Raw genomic sequence first — 25,634 nt, forward strand, 5'->3', positions numbered from 1 at the left:
TCAAGATGCACATCGCACGCCGGTCACCGACGCGGCCTCTCGCGTGAACGACGCGGAACTCCGCGGCTGGAGCTCAATCTGTTAGTCAGACGTCGTATTTGGGCTTTCGCGACCAACATTGTCTGTAGCAGAGGGTCTTTGTGGTTAAGGGGAGTTGGATCGCGTCAATATAAACGCGTCGTCATGAGTCGCTCCTTTGCCAGTATTCGATTATGATAATAGGGGTTTCCCCATTTATCTGGCAATAAAACAGTTGTGTTGAGATGTTTGAACACCAAGCTGAAAACTTTGCAAGGAATCGTGTCTGCATTATACCCACAATGCTTGTGGTGCATGTTCACCACGTGAATTCGGGCAATTAAAAAAAACGGTCCCCTAGATCGTCAATGTACACACAGTAGTATCGGCTTTCGTGACCAACTTTATCCCGACAGACCTGTTCTTCACCTGAGGACGGCTGCTTGCGTTGTGGCCGAAACGTCGTGAGAATTATTTTATTATGTTTTATTTTTATTATTTTATTACTTCCCTTCTACGTGACTTTACCGAAAGAACCAAGAAGATGAATCCCTGCAGTCACGAAAGCTTTAAATCGAAATTTAATATTCTTGGTTCTTTCGGTAAAGTCACGTAGAAGGGAAATAATACAATTTTGTATTATAAAATAATAATGAAAATATTGTAAAATAATAAAATGTTATTATAAAATAAAAATATTATAAATTAATAAAAAATGTATTATAAAATAAAATAATAATAAAATAATAAAAATGCTATTATTTCCCTTCTATGTGACTTTACCGAAATAACCAAGAATATAATTAATCTTTAACAAATTAGCGTAGAAGGGAAATAATAAAAAATAATTATAAAATAAAAAAAAATATTATTATAAAATAATAACAAAAGTATTATAAATATTTGTATTATTTCCCTTCTACGTGACTTTACCGAAAGAACCAAGAAGATGAATCCCTGCAGTCACGAAAGTTTTAAATCGAAAAATATAAATGTGTCGTTAAACCCGCCACCACCCGACACGACCAGAGATTTCTCCACGGCTCCCGGCTGTCCGCCCCATGATGCTGTTTGTTGTAATTACTGGCGAAACGTCACGAAGCTACGAGTTGTAAACGTCGTGGTGGGTTTGACTCTCCAACTCGTAACAATTTGCCACGTATTCTTAGGTTTTTTCGGTAAAGTCACGCAGGTAAACAATTAAAATTAATTAAAGTAAAATAAAAATAAAATAAAAATCACGACGTTTCGGAGGCAACACAAGCCTCCGTCTTCAGGTGGAACCGTCACAGCACGATAGCTGTATCAAGTGAGAGAAATTCCAAGAACACAGTATTTGTATATATATTGGTTGAGGGTGGGAGGAGCCAAGGTAGGCCCTGAATATTATTTTTTTTGTGAGGTTCGGTGCGGCTGAAGCATGCTGTTAGGAATGAGCCTTTGTTGTGTAAACTAGGTGCGGATGATTTAAAGGTGCGTGCATTTTTTTTTACTTTTATTAATTTAAATTTTTTACCTGCGTGACTTTACCGAAAAAAGCCTAAGCATATGAATCCTTGCAGTCACGAAAGCTTCAAATCTAGAATTTGCCACGTGTTGGTCACGTGGCAAACCGTCACCAATTGGCTGCGTGGTCGGGTGGTGTTGGCTTTCACGACACATTTACGCCATCTAACACATTGACAAACACGCCTCGATTTTCACACTGTGTAACAAAATGTTTTTATTTTTTGTTCCTGGGTAGTAAGTGTTATTTCCCTAATTGCTTATGCCTCAAAAGGTACAGAAAATTGCTACTATTCCCCACAAACTTTGCTTTTGTGACCAGGACAGTGACATTTTTAAACGTCCCTATTTTCAATGAGAAAACGGGCGAATTTGTGTCATTGCCTCACATAATCTCATGGTGGTAGTGATGATGGTGGTAGTGGTGGTGGTAGTGATGATGGTGGTAGTGGTGGTGGTAGTGATGATGGTGGTAGTGGTGGTGGTAGCGGTGGTCGTGGTGTTGGTAGTGGTGATGGTGGTGGTAGTGATGATGGTGGTAGTGATGATGGTGGTAGTGGTAGTGGTGGTAGTGATGGTGGTAGTGGTGGTGGTAATGATGATGGTGGTAGTGGTGGTGGTAGTGATGATGGTGGTAGTGGTGGTGGTAGTGATGATGGTGGTAGTGGTGGTGGTAGTGATAGTGATGATGGTGGTAGTGATAGCGATGATGGTAGTAGTGGTGGTGGTAGTGATGATGGTGGTAGTGGTGGTGGTAGCGGTGGTCGTGGTGTTGGTAGTGGTGATGGTGGTGGTAGTGATGATGGTGGTAGTGATGATGGTGGTAGTGGTAGTGGTGGTGGTAGTGATGGTGGTAGTGGTGGTGGTAGTGATGATGGTGGTAGTGGTGGTGGTAGTGATGATGGTGGTAGTGGTGGTGGTAGTGATGATGGTGGTAGTGGTAATGGATCGTTGGAGCCCGTTGACATTCACTGCCATGGACCGCAGAACTCGGTGCATCGGGCAATCCCCTAAAGATGCAGAGATTGGGGTTAACTGTATAGGGGCGGCGGGGGGCTATGGGTTTAGGCTTCAGTCGCTTGGGCTTTGTGAGACGGAGAGGGATCCCCGTGGCTTCTGGGTGAGCACGTCCCTGTGTCGGTACGTACGTTGAACCTCTTTCGCACCGTACGTAGCAGCCAAACCGTGCTAGTCGGAGGCGCGGGGGAAGGACGACGACACCAACAACAACACCAACACTGGACACACAGGGGAAGGGGGATCTCAAGGCGACGGCTTCTCGTCGCAGGCGGCGTGAGACCACGGGGCGGCTGTGGGGAGGGTGGCCCGGATTGCACTCACGCTGCCGTCAGCTCCTGCAGTCTGCTGCCCACTTCCTCTCACCCCTCCCCCCCACCACAACCCCCAACCACCCCCACCCTACCACCCCCCACCCACGCTGCCCCCCATCACCCCCCCCACCCTACCCCCCATCACCCTTAACCCCTCCCCCCTACCACCCCTAACCCCCCCACCCTACCCCCCACCACCCCTAACCCCCCCCACCACCCCTAACCCCCCCCCCACCCTACCCCCCACCACCATACCTAACCGCCCCACCCACTACCCCTAACCCCCCACCCTACCCCCACCCACCCCCACCCCCCCCTAACCCCCCACACCACCCCTAACCCCCCACCCTCCCCCCCACCCTACCCTCACCCCCTCACCCCCCACCCCTAACCCCCCACCCCCGACCCCCCCTCACCTTACCCCCACCGCATCTAACCCCCCCACCCCCACCCCCCGTACCTGCAGCGCTCCGTGCAGCTGCGTGAGTGGGTGTGGGCTGGCGAGCGCCGTCCACGAGGGGGCGCCACTGCCGCAGCTGTAGGAGGAGGAGTGGGGGTGGGGGGCCAGGCCCCAGGCGGGCTCCCCCAGGAAGGCCGAGACCCCCGGGTACAGTGGACCCTCCACCCCCACCCCCGACAGTGACGTCACGGGGGTGTCGCTCACTGGTGAGAGGGGGGGGGGAGGGGCAGAGGGGGAGGAGGTCACCCACACGACCACGTGGCACCACCGAGCAATGGCGGAGCCAGGGTTTTCAGGTAGGGGGGGAGGGGGCAAACCCCCTCCAGCAAGCAAGGGGCCGTCCATAAATGACGTCACGCGATTTTGTAGATTTTTGACCCCCCCCCCCTTCGTCACACGGCGTCACAAAAAGTCAGACCCCCCCCCCCGCCTCAAATATGACGTCACAAAACTCTGCCCCATCCCCCCCCTAAAAAAAAAACATTCTTCAAGTCGCTTTAAACTATTGTCATTGTAGTGCGCGTTTAATGTGGCGCTGCACTCTGATGTTGTCGGAGAAAACATTTATTAAAAAGTCTATTTAGTTAAGCGGAACGTGTTGTCTCTGACATTTGTGACGATGTGTGACGAGGAGGGGGGGAGGTTTGAGAAATGTGACGTCACATCAAAATGCGCAACTTTAAATAAATATAGACAACACGTTCTACTTAATTAAATAGACTTTTTTTTACATCTGCAGAATATGAAGAACCAGTGGCATCTACATCTGCAGAACGCGAAGAACCAGTGGCGTCTATATATGCAGAACGTGAAGAACCAGTGGCATCTACACCTGCAGAACGCGAAAAACCAGTGGCGTCTACATCTGCAGAACGCGAAGAACCAGTGGCATCTATATCTGCAGAACGCAAAAAATCAATGGCATCTACATCTGCAGAACGTGAAGAACCAGTGGCATCTACATCTGCAGAACATGAAGAACCATTGGTATCTACATCTGCAGAACCTGAAGAACCAGTGGCATCTACATCTGCAGAACATGAAGAACCATTGGCATCTGCATCTGCAGAACTCGAAGAACCAGTGGCATCTACATATGCAGAACGCGAAGAACCAGTGCCATCTACATCTGCAGAACATGAAAACTCATTGGCATCTACATCTGCAGAACGCAAAGAACCAGTGGCATCTACATCTGCAAAACATGAAGAACCAGTGGCATCTACATCTGCAGAATGCGAAGAACCAGTGGCATCTACATCTGTAGAATGCGAAGAACCAGTGGCATCTACATCTGTAGAACGCGAAGAACCAGTGGCATCTACATCTGTAGAACGCGAAGAACCAGTGGCATCTACATCTGTAGAATGCGAAGAACCAGTGGCATCTACATCTGTAGAATGCGAAGAACCAGTGGCATCTACATCTGTAGAATGCGAAGAACCAGTGGCATCTACATCTGCAGAATGCGAAGAACCAGTGGCATCTACATCTGCAGAATGCGAAGAACCAGTGGCATCTACATCTGTAGAATGCGAAGAACCAGTGGCATCTACATCTGTAGAATGCGAAGAACCAGTGGCATCTACATCTGCAGAATGCGAAGAACCAGTGGCGTCTACATCTGCAGAACGTGAAGAACCAGTGGCATCTACATCCACAGGAGATTATACAACTTGTAAAGCCATTCCCCGTGTTTAGTGTACACGCCGTACAACATGTTTGGAATAGGCAGGAGTAAAGTTGGACGAACAAATCGACTTACGAACAGACCTCTGGAACCCAACTCATTCGTAAGTAGAGGAGTGCCTGTACTATCAGTTTAGTTTGTATTGTTTTGTTGTTGGAAATTGTTGACCCCCGTGCCCTATACTGGACAACCCGTGAATCAAAGAGCTTTATAGTTCATCGGATTACTCCTTCAGTCGTCAAAATAATCATTCTGACTCTGACACTGATGATTAAAATGTCACCGTGCCCAGCACCAGCCCAGTCAGGCGCACGGCTTGACCGGACCGTGAGCACCGTCGCTGTCACTTTGCAACCAAACACAACTCGGATGGCTGCCAGTCAAGATTGTGATCCTGATTCTACGTCGCGGGAGGGTGGGATGCGTTCCTGGAAGGTGCAACGACGGATATCGAAACGACGTCGATCAAATATGGAAAAACGACGTTAATCAAATATCATCGATATGACATTAATCAAATATCATCGAAACGACGTTGATCAAATATCACCGAGATGACATTAATCAAGTATTATCGAAACGATGTTAATCAAATATCATCGAGATGACATTAATCAAATATAATCGAAACAACGTTAATCAAATATCATCGATATGACATTAATCAATATCATCGAAACGACGTTAATCCAATATCATCGAGATGACATTAATCAATATCATCGAAACGACGTTAATCCAATATCATCGAGATGACATTAATCAAATATCATCGAAACGATGTTAATCAAATATCATCGAGATGACATTAATCAAATATAATCGAAACAACGTTAATCAAATATCATCGATATGACATTAATCAATATCATCGAAACGACGTTAATCCAATATCATCGAGATGACATTAATCAATATCATCGAAACGACGTTAATCCAATATCATCGAAACGACGTTAATCCAATATCATCGAGATGACATTAATCAAATATCATCGAAACGATGTTAATCAAATATCATCGAAGCGACGTTAATCAAATATCATCGAAGCGACGTTAATCAAATATCATCGAAACGACGATCATTATCACGTGGTAGTGGGTGGTGGAGGCGAAGGCTGAGAGGCGATGGGCTACGAGAGAGAGAGAGGTGGGTGGGGGGGTGGCGATGAAGCTGCGAGCGGCGTGAGTGACGCGGGGTCGAGGCGACGCAAGTGCGGTGACGACGCAGTCGCGACACGACGCGAGAAGGGGCCGTGCACGTCACAATCGCGCCGCTCCTGTGCCGGTAACTGTCCGTACCCGTATTCTTAGTTTTTTTCGGTAAAGTCACGTAGGTAAAAAATTAAAATTAATAAAAGTAAAATAAAAATGAAATAAAAATCACGACGTTTCGGAGGCAACACAAGCTTCCGTCTTCAGGTGGAACCGTCACAGCACGATTGCTGTACCCACTTGCTATCAGCACGAGCGGGTCACACTCTTGCACGCACACACTCAACCCATGTCGCATCGTGCGTAGCCAAGCCGCGTGCGGTGGTCTCTCTCTGTGTCTCTCGGTGTGTCTCTGTGTGTCTCTCTCTGTCTCTCTGTGTGTGTCTCTCTGTCTCTCTGTGTGTGTGTCTCTGTGTCTCTCGGTGTGTCTCTGTGTGTCTCTCTCTGTCTCTCTGTGTGTGTCTCTGTCTCTCTGTGTGTGTGTCTCTGTGTCTCTCTGTCTCTCTGTGTGTTTCTCTCTGTCTCTCTCTGTGTCTCTCTGTCTCTCTGTGTGTGTCTCTGCCTCTCTGTGTGTCTCTCTCTCGCCATCTTCGCCTGTGCTCAGGCGAAGATGGCTGCGTACAGAACGAGGAAAAAGATGCTGGAAGGATAACACTGACGGCTGCCTCTGTGCCTCCGGTGTCCAGGGGGCCTGTGTGGTACCACATCAACGGATCAGCTCTGCCAGCACCACTATCCCCTCGCCACCCCCCCGACACGAACGCGTAATTCGAGCGGGTGTGTGGGAGGCACGCGAGAGGCAACTCATGAACGACCACCGCGTCTGCACAGCGGCGCCGCGCGAGTAATAGGGCGAGTTAAGAAGACCCGTTCGCACGCGGTGTCTTCACGTAGCGTACGATAGCACTCAGCGATGGAACGCGCGAATATGATCGTCAACCCGTCCGTCGTGCCCGTGCCCGCGTGCGCAGCGGATGAAAGCCGACCCAACGGGAGGTGGGGAGGGACGCGTGCACATTCACACGTCTAATTGTTAGCGCGAGCCGTGGTGTACGTGGTGGGGGGGGGAGTGTGTGTGTGGGGTAACCCCAGGCGGTGGGGAGCCAGCCACTGGCCGTGTCCCACAGAGAGAACGCTGTTGGCACGGGGAGGCCGGTCACTCGATCGGCGGCAACCAATCTGCTCAAGACGCGGCTCCGGCTGGAGCACGCCATGTACCACACACATGCCGGTGATGTGCGCGTCTTCTTCGAACGCTGGGGAGCCGGACAAGCCCCTCTCTGTAGCAGCGTGGACGGCACCCTCGTGGTGTTCACCTTCTGAAGCGCTCGCTCGTCGCCGTGGCGTGCGCGATGACCACCACCACCACCACCACGTGGCTTTTCTTTCGTGTTGTGCGCGGCGCATTTAGCGCCACCGCAGCGCGTGGTTTTACGGCGTTTATACTCTTAGGTTTTTTCGGTAAAAGTCAAAAGAAATAAATAAAAATAATATAAATAAAATAATATACTATTTTATTTATATATTATTTTATTTCCATTCTTATTTCTATTATTCTTTATTTTTACCTACGTGAATTTACCGAAAAAACCTAGGAGTATATGAATCCTTGCAGTCACGAAAGCTTCAAATCTAGAATTTACAGCGTTAGTTTATTTGTTTGTGTTGCTGGTGACTTTGTGTTTTTCGTATCGGAATCGCCTCCAGTGCTGTTGCTGCTGGCGGCAATAAAAGTTGTTTTAAAAGTCAAAAGTCTCCGTCTGTCTCTGGGTCTCTCTCTCTCTGTCTGTCTCTCTTCTCAGAAGCGACCCTGGATGGCCACGCGCGTTGGTGACGACTCAACGCGGTGGCTTATCGCCACGTGGGGAATCCGATATCAGTCAAATGTAAGATTCATATCGGACGGGAAGGAAGCTTCAGACCACCCACACCCATCCACCCCGCCCCTCTCCTGTTGAGACATTTTGGGGAAACTCAAATCGCGAATCCGGATGTCCGTTATGTGTTTTCTCTCTCTGTGTGTGTCTCACACACACACAGAGGCGTCGATGTTATACAAGGCCTGGGGACATTTGACGCAATTGCAAAATAACGCGGGCGAGATTATTATCCGCAGATGGCTGCCCCAAAGCCCTCCCTCTTGCCCCCCCCCTTCACCCCCCCTTCACCCCCCCCCTTCACTCCCCCCCTTCACCCCCCCCCTTCACTCCCCCCCCCCTTCACTCCCGCTTGTGCCAGGCCATGTGCACCTTGAGGCCACGTGAAGTGTCGAACGCCCGCTGGCAGGAGGTCACGGGGCAGACCCAGCAGGTGCCACGGGTCGACTGACTGAGACGACCGAGATGACTGGCTGATGCACCACCTGTGCCCCCTACTTTGCCAACTTGCTGTGCTTTAGACACCCGGCGCTCCGCTCGTTGTTGTGAGCGTCGCTCCTCGCCCTTCCGTTGTTGTTGGAGGGCGACTGCCTCCAACTGCCCAGCAGCGTCCTTCACGAGCCAGGCAAAGCCCCACTGAGATTTGTAGCTCGTTTTCAGAAGCGACCTGGCCACGGACGATGGCTCAACGAAGTGACTTCCTGTCACGTGGACCATTTACAACAGCCAAATGCTCTAAACGCGTGATGTTGATTCTAAATGTGGAAGGGAAAACCAGAGGACCCGGAGACAACTCCACGCGATCACGGGCGGAGAGAGAGACACGCAAACTCCAAATATACAGCAGCAGGCGTCAAGGTCGGAATCGAACCCACGACCTCCTGTACACCAGGCGAGGTAGTTAACATATCCTAGCCACCGTGATGATGATGATGAGAGAGACGCAAACTACAAATATACGGCAGCAGGCGTCAGGGTCGGGATCGAACCCACGGCCTCCTGCATACCAGGCGAGGTAGTCAACATCTCCTAGCCACCGTGATGATGATGAGAGAGACGTAAACTCAAAATATACAGCAGCAGGCGTCAGGGTCGGAATCGAACCCACGACCTCCTGTACACCAGGCGAGGTAGTTAACATCTCCTAGCCACCGTGATGGTGATGATGATGAGAGACACGCAAACTCCAAATATACGGTAGCAGGCGTCAGGGTCGGGATCGAACCCACGACCTCTTGTACACCAGGCGAGGTAGTTAACATCTCCTAGCCACCGTGATGATGATGAGAGACACGCAAACTCCATATACAGCAGCAGGCGTCAGACTCGGGATCGAACCCACGACCTCTTGTACACCAGGCGATGTAGTTAACATCTCCTAGCCACCGTGATGATGATGAGAGACACGCAAACTCCATATACAGCAGCAGGCGTCAGACTCGGGATCGAACCCACGACCTCCTGCATACCAGGCGAGGTAGTCAACATCTCCTAGCCACCCTGACACTCCAAGGGCGAGCCACGTGCGACGGGATCGCAGCTGCGGTGTGAGCACGTGACAGGCACGTGACAGGCACGGTGGTGTTGAGATGATGACGGTGGTCGTAGTGGTGGTCATGATGGTGGTGGTCCTGATGATGGTGGTGGTGCTGATCATGATGGTGCTGATAGTGCTGGTGGTGGTGCTGATGATGGTGGTATTGATGATGATGGTGGTGCTGCTGCTGGTGCTGATGATGGTGGTGTTGATGGTGGTGGTGTTGATGATGATGGTGCTGATGGTGCTGGTGTTGATATTGATGGTGGTGTTGTTGATGATGATGGTGGTGGTGGTGCTGATGGTGATGGTGGTGGTGCTGATGACGGTGATGGTGCTGATGATGGTGTTGATGATGGTGTTGATGATGGTGGTGCTACTGGTGCTAATGATGGTGTTGATGATGGTGTTGATGATGATGATGGTGGTGCTACTGGTGCTGATAATGGTGTTGATGATGATGGTGGTGGTGCTGATGATGATGGTGGTGGTGCTGATGATGGTGGTGGTGCTGCTGATGATGGTGCTGATGATGGTGTTGATGATGATGGTGGTGGTGCTGATGATGGTGGTGGTGCTGCTGATGATGGTGCTGATGATGGTGTTGATGATGATGGTGGTGCTGATGATGATGGTGGTGCTGATGATGGTGGTGCTGATGGTGGTGCTGATGACGGTGATGGTGCTGATGATGGTGTTGATGATGGTGTTGATGATGGTGCTGGTGGTGGTGGTGTTGATGATGGTGTTGATGATGGTGCTGGTGGTGGTGGTGTTGATGATGGTGTTGATGGTGGTGATGGTGCTGATGATGGTGTTGATGATGATGGTGGTGCTAATGGTGCTGGTGGTGGTGGTGTTGATGATGGTGTTGATGATGGTGCTGATGGTGCTGGTGGTGGTGGTGGTGTTGATGATGGTGTTGATGATGGTGTTGATGATGATGATGGTGGTGCTACTGGTGCTGATGATGGTGTTGATGATGGTGTTGATGATGATGATGGTGGTGGTGGTGTTGATGATGGTGTTGATGATGGTGCTGATGGTGCTGGTGGTGGTGGTGGTGTTGATGATGGTGTTGATGATGGTGCTGGTGGTGGTGATGGTGCTGATGATGGTGTTGATGATGGTGTTGATGATGATGGTGGTGCTAATGGTGCTGGTGGTGGTGGTGTTGATGATGGTGTTGATGATGGTGCTGGTGGTGGTGGTGTTGATGATGGTGTTGATGGTGGTGATGGTGCTGATGATGGTGTTGATGATGGTGTTGATGATGATGATGGTGGTGCTAATGGTGCTGGTGGTGGTGGTGGTGTTGATGATGGTGTTGATGGTGGTGATGGTGCTGATGATGGTGTTGATGATGGTGTTGATGATGATGGTGGTGCTAATGGTGCTGGTGGTGGTGGTGTTGATGATGGTGTTGATGATGGTGCTGGTGGTGGTGGTGGTGTTGATGATGGTGTTGATGGTGGTGATGGTGCTGATGATGGTGTTGATGATGGTGTTGATGATGATGATGGTGGTGCTAATGGTGCTGGTGGTGGTGGTGGTGTTGATGATGGTGTTGATGATGATGATGGTGCTGATGATGGTGTTGATGATGGTGTTGATGATGATGATGATGGTGCTGATGGTGCTGGTGGTGCTGGTGGTGGTGGTGGTGTTGATGATAATCCTACCGCTGCCGTATAAATCCACCTCGTCCGAAAATCTCTGCAGTTCAAAGTCTGTATCCAGGCCCACCAGCTGCGTGAGACAAAAGACACGCACAGAGACATCGACACAGACACACAGCGTGAATACGTGGTAGATACACGCACAGAGACATTGACACAGACACACAGCGTGGACACGTGGTGGATGCACACACAGAGACACAGACACACAGCGTGGATACGTGGTAGATACACACACAGAGACACAGACACAGCGTGGATACGTGGTGGATACACGCACAGAGACATCGACACAGACACACAGCGTGAATACGTGGTGGATGCACACACACAGACACAGACACACAGCGTGAATACGTGGTGGATGCACACGCAGAGACACAGACACAGACACACAGCGTGGATACGTGGTGGATACACACACAGAGACACAGACACAGACACACAGCGTGGACACGTGGTGGATGCACACACAGAGACACAGACACACAGCGTGGATACGTGGTGGATGCACACACAGAGACATCGACACAGACACACAGCGTGGATACGTGGCGGCTGCACACACAGAGACATCGACACAGACATACAGCGTGGATACGTGGTGGATGCACGCACAGAGACATCGACACAGACACACAGCGTGGATACGTGGCGGCTGCACACACAGAGACATCGACACAGACACACAGCGTGGATACGTGGCGGCTGCACACACAGAGACATCGACACAGACATACAGCGTGGATACGTGGTGGATGCACGCACAGAGACATCGACACAGACACACAGCGTGAATACGTGGTGGATGCACACACAGAGACATCGACACAGACACACAGCGTGAATACGTGGTGGATGCACACACAGAGACATCGACACAGACACACAGCGTGGACACGTGGTGGATACACACACAGAGACACAGACATAGACACACAGCGTGGACACGTGGTGGATGCACACACAGAGACACAGACACACAGCGTGGATACGTGGTGGATACACACACAGAGACATCGACACAGACACACAGCGTGGATACGTGGTGGATACACACACAGAGACATCGACACAGACACACAGCGTGGATACGTGGTGGATGCACACGCAGAGACACAGACATAGACACACAGCGTGGACACGTGGTGGATACACACACAGAGACACAGACATAGACACACAGCGTGGACACGTGGTGGATGCACACATAGAGAGACACAGACACACAGCGTGAATACGTGGTGGATGCACACGCAGAGACATCGACACAGACACACAGCGTGGATACGTGGTGGATGCACACACATAGACACAGACACAGACACACAGCGTGGATACGTGGTGGATGCTCACACAGAGACATCGACACAGACACACAGCGTGGATACGTGGTGGATACACACACAGAGACACAGACACAGACACACAGCGTGGATACGTGGTGGATACACACACAGAGACATCGACACAGACACACAGCGTGGATACGTGGTGGATACACACACAGAGACATCGACACAGACACACAGCGTGAATACGTGGTGGATACACACACAGAGACATCGACACAGACACACAGCGTGGATACGTGGTGGATACACACACAGAGACACAGACACAGACACACAGCGTGGACACGTGGTGGATACACACACAGAGACATCGACACAGACACACAGCGTGGATACGTGGTGGATGCACACACAGAGACACAGACACAGACACACAGCGTGGACACGTGGTGGATGCACACACAGAGACACAGACATAGACACACAGCGTGGACACGTGGTGGATGCACACCCAGAGACACAGACACACAGCGTGAATACGTGGTGGATGCACACACGGAGACATCGACACAGACACACAGCGTGAATACGTGGTGGATGCACACACAAAGACATCGACACAGACACACAGCGTGGACACGTGGTGGATACACACACAGAGACACAGACATAGACACACAGCGTGGACACGTGGTGGATGCACACCCAGAGACACAGACACACAGCGTGAATACGTGGCGGCTGCACACACAGAGACACAGACACACAGCGTGAATACGTGGCGGCTGCACACACAGAGACATCGACACAGACACACAGCGTGGATACGTGGCGGCTGCACACACAGAGACACAGGCACAGCATGGCCACTGATGATGAACTGACGTGCGTTGCTTTAGCTCAGGGGTGTCCAAACTTTTTGCAAAGAGGGCTACATTTGATGAAGTGAGGATGCCCGGGGGCCAATAGTTCCTTTTGACATTGTTTTAACCACAAAAGTTACGTGGAAATACACACTGTTATAAAACAATTTTCATTGTCACAATTACCTTTATTTTTCAAATGACAATGTAACCAAATATAAGCCACTCAGGCAGACGGGAACAACTCTAAAAACGGAATTCTGCCTTTCATTCAGTCAGATAACATTGAACAAACTGTATAGAACACCTTAAATTTCCATGAGTTTTATGATGTATGTATTCTGACAGAGCTGGCGAGCCACAACTAACACATTATAAGACCGAAGCTGCGGGCCGTATGAAATCTGCCCGCGGGCCGTGATTGACCTGCGGGCCGGACTTTGGACATGCCTGCTTTAGCTCATCATGATCACACGCGCCCGCGTGTGCGTGTGTAGATATATTCGTACCCATCGCGTGGTCACGATTTCAAAGTTTCACGGGTGGACAAATCAAAAACGAACTCAATGAGTTCGTCAAAAAATTATAAAACCCACCAACGTCGCTTCAATAAAGGTGGGGGTAATACTTTAGCTGCGCGTATATCGTCACGATAAAAAATAGGCGACGTTTCGAGCAATGGACCTAGCTTCTTCGTTGTTCATAACGCATGGAACGTGAAGAAAAACCGCGCGTGTCTCGCTCTTCGGAGGGACTTGGGTGACGTTTCGAGCAATGGACCTCGCTTCTTGTACTAGTGGTGAGTGTAGTGGTGAGTGTAGTGGTGAGTGTACTCGTGGTGAGTGTAGTGGTGAGTGTACTAGTGGTGAGTGTACTCGTGGTGAGTGTAGTGGTGAGTGTAGTGGTGAGTGTACTAGTGGTGAGTGTAATGGTGAGTGTACTAGTGGTGAGTGTACTAGTGGTGAGTGTAATGGTGGTGAGTGTAATGGTGAGTGTAGTGGTTAGTGTACTAGTGGTGAGTGTACTAGTGGTGAGTGTAGTGGTGAGTCTACTAGTGGTGAGTGTAGTGGTGAGTGTAGTGGTGAGTGTAGTGGTGAGTGTAGTGGTGAGTGTACTAGTGGTGAGTGTAGTGGTGAGTCTACTAGTGGTGAGTGTAGTGGTGAGTGTAGTGGTGAGTGTAGTGGTGAGTGTAGTGGTGAGTGTACTAGTGGTGAGTGTACTAGTGAGTGTAGTGGTGAGTGTACTAGTGGTGAGTGTACTAGTGGTGAGTGTACTCGTGGTGAGTGTAGTGGTGAGTGTACTAGTGGTGAGTGTACTAGTGGTGAGTGTAGTGGTGAGTGTACTAGTGGTGAGTGTACTAGTGGTGAGTGTAATGGTGGTGAGTGTAATGGTGAGTGTAGTGGTTAGTGTACTAGCGGTGAGTGTACTAGTGGTGAGTGTAGTGGTGAGTCTACTAGTGGTGAGTGTAGTGGTGAGTGTAGTGGTGAGTGTAGTGGTGAGTGTACTAGTGGTGAGTGTAGTGGTGAGTGTAGTGGTGAGTGTACTAGTGGTGAGTGTAGTGGTGAGTGTACTAGTGGTGAGTGTACTCGTGGTGAGTGTAGTGGTGAGTGTACTAGTGGTGAGTGTACTAGTGGTGAGTGTACTAGTGGTGAGTGTACTAGTGGTGAGTGTAGTGGTGAGTGCAGTGGTGAGTGTAGTGGTGAGTGTACTAGTGGTGAGTGTAGTGGTGAGTGTACTAGTGAGTGTACTAGTGGTGAGTGTACTAGTGATGAGTGTACTAGTGATGGTACTAGTGGTGAGTGTAGTGGTGAGTGTACTAGTGGTGAGTGTACTAGTGATGGTACTAGTGGTGAGTGTAGTGGTGAGTGTACTAGTGGTGAGTGTACTAGTGGTGAGTGTACTAGTGAGTGTACTAGTGGTGAGTGTACTAGTGGTGAGTGTAGTGGAGATGCGACGTTGCACGAGGCAGCACAGACACCGATGCTGCTGCCAGCGCCATGTGGTTGTGGGTGGCTGTGGCGAACGCTGTGATATTGTTCGTGAAGTGACGACGTAGTTGCGAAACGACGTGAAATGGGGGGCCACGTGAACCAGGGTCTGACACTGCAACGGGACGAGCTTTCTGCCTTCGCGTTAAAAAACACAGAAAGCGACGATTGGCCCATTACGTACAGCACCGTGCGTCAACTCAAATCACAACGACGTCACCCAATGGCTATGAAGATAATATCCCACACACACATATGGTGTAATTATTATGTATGTGTACCTATATGTGTGTGTACCGTATATACGTACCCTATATATGTGTTGTGTGTATCCTATTAATGTGTGTACCCTACATATATGTGTGTGGTGTGCCCTACATTTTTGTGTGGTGTTTACCCTATATATGTGTATACGAATCGTTGTTAACGTACGCGTTGTTAAAGTACGCGTTGTTAAAGTACGCGTTGTTACAGTGCACGTTGTTAAAGTACGCGTTGTTAAAGTGCGCGTTGTTAAAGTGCGCGTTGTTAAAGTGCGCGTTGTTAAAGTACGTGTTGTTAAAGTGCGCGTTGTTAAAGTACGTGTTGTTAAAGTGCGCGTTGTTAAAGTGCGCGTTGTTAAAGTACGTGTTGTTAAAGTGCGCGTTGTTAAAGTACGCGTTGTTAAAGTGCGCGTTGTTAAAGTGCGCGTTGTTAAAGTGCGCGTTGTTAAAGTGCGCGTTGTTAAAGTACGCGTTGTTAAAGTGCGCGTTGTTAAAGTGCGCGTTGTTAAAGTACGCGTTGTTAAAGTACGTGTTGTTAAAGTGCGCGTTGTTAAAGTGCGCGTTGTTAAAGTGCGCGTTGTTAAAGTGCGCGTTGTTAAAGTACACGTTGTTAAAGTACGTGTTGTTAAAGTGCGCGTTGTTAAAGTACGCGTTGTTAAAGTGCGCGTTGTTAAAGTGCGCGTTGTTAAAGTGCGCGTTGTTAAAGTGCGCGTTGTTAAAGTGCGCGTTGTTAAAGTACACGTTGTTAAAGTGCGCGTTGTTAAAGTGCGCGTTGTTAAAGTACACGTTGTTAAAGTACGTGTTGTTAAAGTGCGCGTTGTTAAAGTACGTGTTGTTAAAGTGCGCGTTGTTAAAGTGCGCGTTGTTAAAGTGCGCGTTGTTAAAGTGCGCGTTGTTAAAGTGCGCGTTGTTAAAGTACGTGTTGTTAAAGTACGTGTTGTTAAAGTGCGCGTTGTTAAAGTGCGCGTTGTTAAAGTGCGCGTTGTTAAAGTACGCGTTGTTAAAGTGCGCGTTGTTAAAGTACGTGTTGTTAAAGTGCGCGTTGTTAAAGTGCGCGTTGTTAAAGTGCGCGTTGTTAAAGTGCGCGTTGTTAAAGTGCGCGTTGTTAAAGTGCGCGTTGTTAAAGTGCGCGTTGTTAAAGTGCGCGTTGTTAAAGTGCGCGTTGTTAAAGTGCGCGTTGTTAAAGTGCGCGTTGTTAAAGTGCGCGTTGTAAAAGTGCGCGTTGTTAAAGTGCGCGTTGTTAAAGTGCGCGTTGTTAAAGTACGTGTTGTTAAAGTGCGCGTTGTTAAAGTGCGCGTTGTTAAAGTGCGCGTTGTTAAAGTGCGCGTTGTTAAAGTGCGCGTTGTTAAAGTACGCGTTGTTAAAGTACGTGTTGTTAAAGTGCGCGTTGTTAAAGTACGCGTTGTTAAAGTGCGCGTTGTTAAAGTGCGCGTTGTTAAAGTACACGTTGTTAAAGTACGTGTTGTTAAAGTACGCGTTGTTAAAGTGCGCGTTGTTAAAGTGCGCGTTGTTAAAGTACACGTTGTTAAAGTGCGCGTTGTTAAAGTACGCGTTGTTAAAGTGCGCGTTGTTAAAGTGCGCGTTGTTAAAGTACACATTGTTAAAGAACGTGTTGTTAAAGTACGTGTTGTTAAAGTGCGCGTTGTTAAAGTACGCGTTGTTAAAGTACGTGTTGTTAAAGTACGTGTTGTTAAAGTACACGTTGTTAAAGTACGTGTTGTTAAAGTACGTGTTGTTAAAGTACGTGTTGTTAAAGTGCGCGTTGTTAAAGTACACGTTGTTAAAGTACGCGTTGTTAAAGTACGTGTTGTTAAAGTACGCGTTGTTAAAGTATACGTTGTTAAAGTACGTGTTGTTAAAGTACAAGTTGTTAAAGTATGTGTTGTTAAAGTACACGTTGTTAAAGTACGCGTTGTTAAAGTACACGTTGTTAAAGTACGCGTTGTTAAAGTACGCGTTGTTAAAGTACGCATTGTTAAAGTACGTGTTGTTAAAGTACGTGTTGTTAAAGTACGTGTTGTTAAAGTACGCGTTGTTAAAGTACGTGTTGTTAAAGTACACGTTGTTAAAGTAAGCATTGTTAAAGTACGTGTTGTTAAAGTACGTGTTGTTAAAGTACACGTTGTTAAAGTACACGTTGTTAAAGTACACGTTGTTAAAGTACGTGTTGTTAAAGTACACGTTGTTAAAGTATGCGTTGTTAAAGTACACGTTGTTAAAGTACGCGTTGTTAAAGTACGCATTGTTAAAGTACGTGTTGTTAAAGTACGTGTTGTTAAAGTACGTGTTGTTAAAGTACGTGTTGTTAAAGTACGCGTTGTTAAAGTACGTGTTGTTAAAGTACACGTTGTTAAAGTACGTGTTGTTAAAGTACGCGTTGTTAAAGTACGCGTTGTTAAAGTGCGCGTTGTTAAAGTACGTGTTGTTAAAGTGCGCGTTGTTAAAGTACGCGTTGTTAAAGTGCGCGTTGTTAAAGTGCGCGTTGTTAAAGTGCGCGTTGTTAAAGTGCGCGTTGTTAAAGTACGCGTTGTTAAAGTGCGCGTTGTTAAAGTGCGCGTTGTTAAAGTGCGCGTTGTTAAAGTACGTGTTGTTAAAGTGCGCGTTGTTAAAGTACGTGTTGTTAAAGTGCGCGTTGTTAAAGTGCGCGTTGTTAAAGTGCGCGTTGTTAAAGTACGTGTTGTTAAAGTGCGCGTTGTTAAAGTGCGCGTTGTTAAAGTGCGCGTTGTTAAAGTGCGCGTTGTTAAAGTGCGCGTTGTTAAAGTGCGCGTTGTTAAAGTGCGCGTTGTTAAAGTGCGCGTTGTTAAAGTGCGCGTTGTTAAAGTGCGCGTTGTTAAAGTGCGCGTTGTTAAAGTGCGCGTTGTTAAAGTACGTGTTGTTAAAGTGCGCGTTGTTAAAGTGCGCGTTGTTAAAGTGCGCGTTGTTAAAGTGCGCGTTGTTAAAGTGCGCGTTGTTAAAGTGCGCGTTGTTAAAGTGCGCGTTGTTAAAGTACGCGTTGTTAAAGTACGTGTTGTTAAAGTGCGCGTTGTTAAAGTACGCGTTGTTAAAGTGCGCGTTGTTAAAGTGCGCGTTGTTAAAGTACACGTTGTTAAAGTACGTGTTGTTAAAGTATGCATTGTTAAAGTACACATTGTTAAAGAACGTGTTGTTAAAGTACGTGTTGTTAAAGTGCGCGTTGTTAAAGTACGCGTTGTTAAAGTGCGCGTTGTTAAAGTACGCGTTGTTAAAGTACGTGTTGTTAAAGTACGCGTTGTTAAAGTGCGCGTTGTTAAAGTGCGCGTTGTTAAAGTGCGCGTTGTTAAAGTACGCGTTGTTAAAGTACGTGTTGTTAAAGTGCGCGTTGTTAAAGTGCGCGTTGTTAAAGTGCGCGTTGTTAAAGTGCGCGTTGTTAAAGTGCGCGTTGTTAAAGTACGTGTTGTTAAAGTGCGCGTTGTTAAAGTGCGCGTTGTTAAAGTGCGCGTTGTTAAAGTGCGCGTTGTTAAAGTGCGCGTTGTTAAAGTGCGCGTTGTTAAAGTGCGCGTTGTTAAAGTGCGCGTTGTTAAAGTGCGCGTTGTTAAAGTGCGCGTTGTTAAAGTGCGTGTTGTTAAAGTGCGCGTTGTAAAAGTGCGCGTTGTTAAAGTGCGCGTTGTTAAAGTGCGCGTTGTTAAAGTACGTGTTGTTAAAGTGCGCGTTGTTAAAGTGCGCGTTGTTAAAGTACGCGTTGTTAAAGTGCGTGTTGTTAAAGTGCGCGTTGTTAAAGTACGCGTTGTTAAAGTACATGTTGTTAAAGTGCGCGTTGTTAAAGTACGCGTTGTTAAAGTACATGTTGTTAAAGTACGCGTTGTTAAAGTGCGCGTTGTTAAAGTGCGCGTTGTTAAAGTACGCGTTGTTAAAGTGCGTGTTGTTAAAGTGCGCGTTGTTAAAGTACGCGTTGTTAAAGTGCGCGTTGTTAAAGTACGTGTTGTTAAAGTGCGCGTTGTTAAAGTGCGCGTTGTTAAAGTGCGCGTTGTTAAAGTACGCGTTGTTAAAGTGCGTGTTGTTAAAGCGCGCGTTGTTAAAGTGCGCGTTGTTAAAGTACACGTTGTTAAAGTACGTGTTGTTAAAGTACGTGTTGTTAAAGTGCGCGTTGTTAAAGTACGCGTTGTTAAAGTACGTGTTGTTAAAGTACGTGTTGTTAAAGTACACGTTGTTAAAGTACGTGTTGTTAAAGTACGTGTTGTTAAAGTACGTGTTGTTAAAGTGCGCGTTGTTAAAGTACACGTTGTTAAAGTACGCGTTGTTAAAGTACGTGTTGTTAAAGTACGCGTTGTTAAAGTACACGTTGTTAAAGTACGTGTTGTTAAAGTACACGTTGTTAAAGTATGTGTTGTTAAAGTACGCGTTGTTAAAGTACGCGTTGTTAAAGTACGCGTTGTTAAAGTACGTGTTGTTAAAGCACACGTTGTTAAAGTACACGTTGTTAAAATACGTGTTGTTAAAGTACGTGATGTTAAAGTACGCGTTGTTAAAGTACGTGTTGTTAAAGTACACATTGTTAAAGTACGTGTTGTTAAAGTAGACGTTGTTAAAGTACGTGTTGTTAAAGTACACGTTGTTAAAGTACGTGTTGTTAAAGTACGTGTTGTTAAAGTACGTGATGTTAAAGTACGCGTTGTTAAAGTACGTGTTGTCAAAGTACGTGTTGTTAAAGTACACGTTGTTAAAGTACGCGTTGTTAAAGTACACGTTGTTAAAGTACACGTTGTTAAAGTACGCGTTGTTAAAGTACGCGTTGTTAAAGTACACGTTGTTAAAGTACGCGTTGTTAAAGTACACGTTGTTAAAGTACGCGTTGTTAAAGTACACGTTGTTAAAGTACGTGTTGTTAAAGTACACGTTGCTAAAGTACGTGTTGTTAAAGTACACGTTGTTAAAGTACACGCTAAAGTACGCGTTGTTAAAGTACGCGTTGTTAAAGTAGTCGTTGTTAAAGTACACGTTGTTAAAGTACGCGTTGTTAAAGTACGCGTTGTTAAAGTACACGTTGTTAAAGTACATGTTGTTAAAGTACGCGTTGTTAAAGTACACGTTGTTAAAGTACGCGTTGTTAAAGTACGTGTTGTTAAAGTACGCATTGTTAAAGTACGTGTTGTTAAAGTACGTGTTGTTAAAGTACGCGTTGGTAAAGTACGTGTTAAAGTACACGTTGTTAAAGTACGTGTTGTTAAAGTACGCGTTGTTAAAGTACGCGTTGTTAAAGTACGCGTTGTTAAAGTACGCGTTGTTAAAGTACGTGTTGTTAAAGTACACGTTGTTAAAGTACGTGTTGTTAAAGTACGCGTTGTTAAAGTACGCGTTGTTAAAGTACGCGTTGTTAAAGTACACGTTGTTAAAGTACGTGTTGTTAAAGTACACGTTGTTAAAGTATGCGTTGTTAAAGTACGTGATGTTAAAGTACGCGTTGTTAAAGTACGTGTTGTTAAAGTACACGTTGTTAAAGTACGTGTTGTTAAAGTACGTGATGTTAAAGTACGCGTTGTTAAAGTACGTGTTGTTAAAGTACACGTTGTTAAAGTACGTGTTGTTAAAGTAGACGTTGTTAAAGTACGTGTTGTTAAAGTACACGTTGTTAAAGTACGTGTTGTTAAAGCACGTGTTGTTAAAGTACGCGTTGTTAAAGTACGCGTTGTTAAAGTACGCGTTGTTAAAGTACGTGTTGTTAAAATACGTGTTGTTAAAGTACGCGTTGTTAAAGTACGCGTTGTTAAAGTACGCGTTGTTAAAGTACGTGTTGTTAAAGTACGTGTTGTTAAAGTACGCGTTGTTAAAGTACGCGTTGTTAAAGTACGTGTTGTTAAAGTACGTGTTTTTAAAGTACACGTTGTTAAATTACGCGTTGTTAAAGTACGTGTTGTTAAAGTACGCATTGTTAAAGTACGCGTTGTTAAAGTACGCGTTGTTAAAGTACGCGTTGTTAACTTCCGCGTTGTTAACTTACGTGTTGTTAAAGTACGCATTGTTAAAGTACGTGTTGTTAAAGTACGCGTTGTTAAAGTACGCGTTGTTAAAGTACGCGTTGTTAAAGTACACGTTGTTAAAGTACACGTTGTTAAAGTACGCGTTGTTAAAGTACGCGTTGTTAAAGTACACGTTGTTAAAGTACACGTTGTTAAAGTACACGTTGTTAAAGTACGCGTTGTTAAAGTACGCGTTGTTAAAGTACACGTTGTTAAAGTACACGTTGTTAAAGTACGTGTTGTTAAAGTATGCGTTGTTAAAGTACGTGTTGTTAAAGTACACGTTGTTAAAGTACGCGCTGTTAAAGTACGTGTTGCTAAAGTATGCGTTGTTAAAGTACGCGTTGTTAAAGTACACGTTGTTAAAGTACGCGTACACGGTACGTTAACGCAGAGCGTCGTCTTCGTCGGGTGTCCTTGCGTCCACCGATAAGTCAAAATAAATACTCCCGGGCTGATCTTATTGATCTTATTGATCGCGAGAGAGATAGATAGGAGGAGGAGGAGGAGAGATCATATCTGCTGGATGCGTGCACACGTGTGGTGCTTGTGTACGAGTACTTCGTGCGGAGGGACACGTGTCACTACTGCGAGTTTGACGTGCGTGCAAGACAAGTGTTGGTGCGGAGTGGAACTTCTCTTCACGAGCACCCCTGTGAACGACTAATCGCTAGACGACGGGCCTCCATAGGGCCCAGTGTGTAGTGTAGTGTATAGTAGTGTATAGTGTAGTGTATAGTAGTGTATAGTAGTGTGTAGTGTAGTGTATAGTAGTGTGTAGTGTATAGTAGTGTAGTGTATAGTGTAGTGTATAGTGTTGTGTATAGTGTAGTGTATAGTGTTGTGTATAGTGTAGTGTATAGTAGTGTATAGTGTAGTGTGTAGTAGTGTATAGTGTAGTGTATAGTAGTGTAGTGTATAGTAGTGTAGTGTATAGTGTAGTGTATAGTGTAGTGTATAGTGTGGTGTATAGTAGTGTATAGTATAGTGTATAGTGTAGTGTATAGTGTAGTGTATAGTAGTGCAGTGTATAGTGTAGTGTATAGTGTAGTGTATAGTAGTGTAGTGTATAGTAGTATATAGTAGTGTATAGTGTAGTGTTTAGTGTAGTGTATAGCAGTGTGTAGTGTATAGTAGTGTATAGTCGTATATAGTAGTGTATAGTGTAGTGTATAGTAATATATAGTAGTGTATAGTGTAGTGTATAGTGTAGTGTATAGTAGTGTGTAGTGTAGTGTATAGTAGTGTAGTGTATAGTAGTAAATAGTAGTGTATAGTGTAGTGTATAGTGTAGTGTATAGTAGTGCAGTGTATAGTGTAGTGTATAGTAGTGTAGTGTATAGTGTAGTGTATAGTAGTGTAGTGTATAGTAGTGTAGTGTAGTGTATAGTGTAGTGTATAGTAGTGTAGTGTATAGTAATATATAGTAGTGTATAGTGTAGTGTATAGTAGTGTAGTGTATAGTAGTGTGTAGTGTATAGTGTTTCGTAGTGTATAGTGTAGTGTATAGTGTAGTGTATAGTAGTGTTGTGTATAGTGTAGTGTATAGTGAAGTGTATAGTAGTGTAGTGTATAGTAGTGTAGAGTATAGTAGTGTAGTGTATAGTAGTGTAGTGTATAGTGTAGTGTATAGTGTTGTGTATAGTGTAGTGTATAGTGAAGTGTATAGTGTAGTGCATAGTAGTGTATAGTGTAGTGTATAGTAGTGTTGTGTATAGTGTAGTGTATAGTGAAGTGTATAGTAGTGTAGTGTATAGTAGTGTAGAGTATATTAGTGTAGTGTATAGTAGTGTAGTGTATAGTGTAGTGTATAGTGTTGTGTATAGTGTAGTGTATAGTGAAGTGTATAGTGTAGTGCATAGTGTAGTGTATAGTAGTGTAGTGTAGAGTGAAGTGTATAGTAGTGTATAGTGTAGTGTATAATAGTGTAGTGTATAGTAGTGTAGTGTATAGTAGTGTATAGTGTAGTGTATAGTGTAGTGTATAGTAGTTTATAGTGTAGTGTATAGTGTTGTGTATAGTGTAGTGTATAGTGTAGTGTATAGTAGTGTAGTATATAGTGTAGTGTATAGTTGTGCAGTGTTTAGTAGTGTATAGTGTAGTATATAGTGTAGTGTATAGTGTAGTGTATAGTAGTGTAGTGTATAGTAGTGTAGTGTATAGTGTAGTATATAGTAGTGTAGTGTATAGTGTAGTGTATAGTGTAGTGTATAGTAGTGTATAGTGTAGTGTATAGTAGTGTAGTGTATAGTGTAGTGTATAGTAGTGTAGTGTATAGTGTAGTGTATAATGTAGTGTATAGTGTAGTGTATAGTGTAGTGGAGAGTAGTGTAGTGTATAGTGTAGTGTATAGTGTAGTGTATAGTGTAGTGTATAGTAGTGTAGTGTATAGTGTAGTGGAGAGTAGTGTAGTGAATAGTAGTGTAGTGTATAGTGTAGTGTATAGTGTAGTGTATAGTGTAGTGTATAGTGTAGTGGAGAGTAGTGTAGTGAATAGTAGTGTAGTGTATAGTGTAGTGTATAGTGTAGTGTATAGTGAAGTGTATAGTAGTGTAGTGTATAGTGTAGTGGAGAGTAGTGTAGTGAATAGTAGTGTAGTGTATAGTGTAGTGTATAGTGTAGTGTATAGTGTAGTGTATAGTAGTGTAGTGTATAGTGTAGTGGAGAGTAGTGTAGTGAATAGTAGTGTAGTGTATACTGTAGTGTATAGTGTAGTGTATAGTGTAGTGTATAGTAGTGTAGTGTATAGTGTAGTGGAGAGTAGTGTAGTGAATAGTAGTGTAGTGTATAGTGTAGTGTATAGTGTAGTGTATAGTGTAGTGTATAGTAGTGTAGTGTATAGTGTAGTGGAGAGTAGTGTAGTGAATAGTAGTGTAGTGTATACTGTAGTGTATAGTGTAGTGTATAGTGTAGTGTATAGTAGTGTAGTGTATAGTGTAGTGGAGAGTAGTGTAGTGAATAGTAGTGTAGTGTATAGTGTAGTGTATAGTGTAGTGTATAGTAGTGTAGTGTATAGTGTAGTGGAGAGTAGTGTAGTGAATAGTAGTGTAGTGTATAGTGTAGTGTAGAGCAGTGTAGTGCCTCCATAGAGCCCAATGTGTTCGCTTACCGACCATTCCCCTGTTCACGACAGGCTGTCGTAGGTCCAGTGAATATTAATGGAGGCATTGATCAACGGTCTTTCTTTTAATATTACGTGTCTATCATGTTGTTAGTATCTTTGTGTATTAACATCCATTGTTTTAATGTTACAAATTACGTGTTTTCGGGTGAAAAAGTTGCAACTTTCGATCCTGTCCGAACGAATTAAAGCTTTTACGTGTTTCCTATATACACGCTTAGCGACCAAATCCCTTGACGACCGGCGTCTTGGAACCAATCACCGTCGTTAAGAGGGGTTCTACCAGAGACGACCTACACGTATATAGACTCAGTGTGGAGTGGTGGCACAGTGGTTAGCGCTACGCTGCGCTACGAACCCGGCGACCCGAGTTCGATTCCCGCTCACGGCCAACACCCAGTGACGATTATTATCTGAACCGGTCCTGGGCCACCCCTAGGTCGACTCAGCCCCAAATGAGTAGCTGGTGCGGAGCGTAAACATCGCTACTGGGGAGACAAAGGCGGCCGGGCGTGGGGCCACCCACCCCCTCGTGTGCCGTGCCGGTAGCCTTCATAGGTGCTGCTCGCTAACAGCACTTGCCCCAACAGTCTGTTGCATAATTCTAGATTTGAAGCTTTCGTGACAATAAGGATTCACACTCTTAGTTCTTTCGGTAAAGTCACGTGGGTAAAAAATGAAAATAAAATTAATAATTTTTATTTCATTTTTTACCTACGTGACTTTAAAAATGAAATTAAAATTATTAATTTTAATTTCATTTTTTACCTTCGTGACTTTACCGAAAGAACTAAGAGTATGAGTCTGTTACAGGCTATA

The 25,634-nt window shown here is 45.7% G+C and overlaps 1 protein-coding gene across 1 annotated transcript in view; it reads right to left on the reverse strand.

Annotated features, from left to right (window-relative positions):
* Positions 1–25,634, reverse strand: part of LOC144942453 (uncharacterized) — a 28,751-nt gene continuing 3,117 nt past the window's right edge. The window contains exons 2-4 of the mRNA XM_078869323.1: positions 11,317–11,383; positions 3,316–3,518; positions 1–78 (exon numbers count right to left, since the gene is read on the reverse strand). Coding sequence (XP_078725449.1) covers positions 1–78; positions 3,316–3,518; positions 11,317–11,383 — 348 coding nt within the window. The remainder of the gene's footprint in view (positions 79–3,315; positions 3,519–11,316; positions 11,384–25,634) is intronic.

The sequence above is a fragment of the Lampetra fluviatilis genome, chromosome 27 (assembly GCF_964198595.1).
Source record: "Lampetra fluviatilis chromosome 27, kcLamFluv1.1, whole genome shotgun sequence".
In the NCBI taxonomy this organism is placed as follows: Eukaryota; Metazoa; Chordata; class Hyperoartia; order Petromyzontiformes; family Petromyzontidae; genus Lampetra; species Lampetra fluviatilis.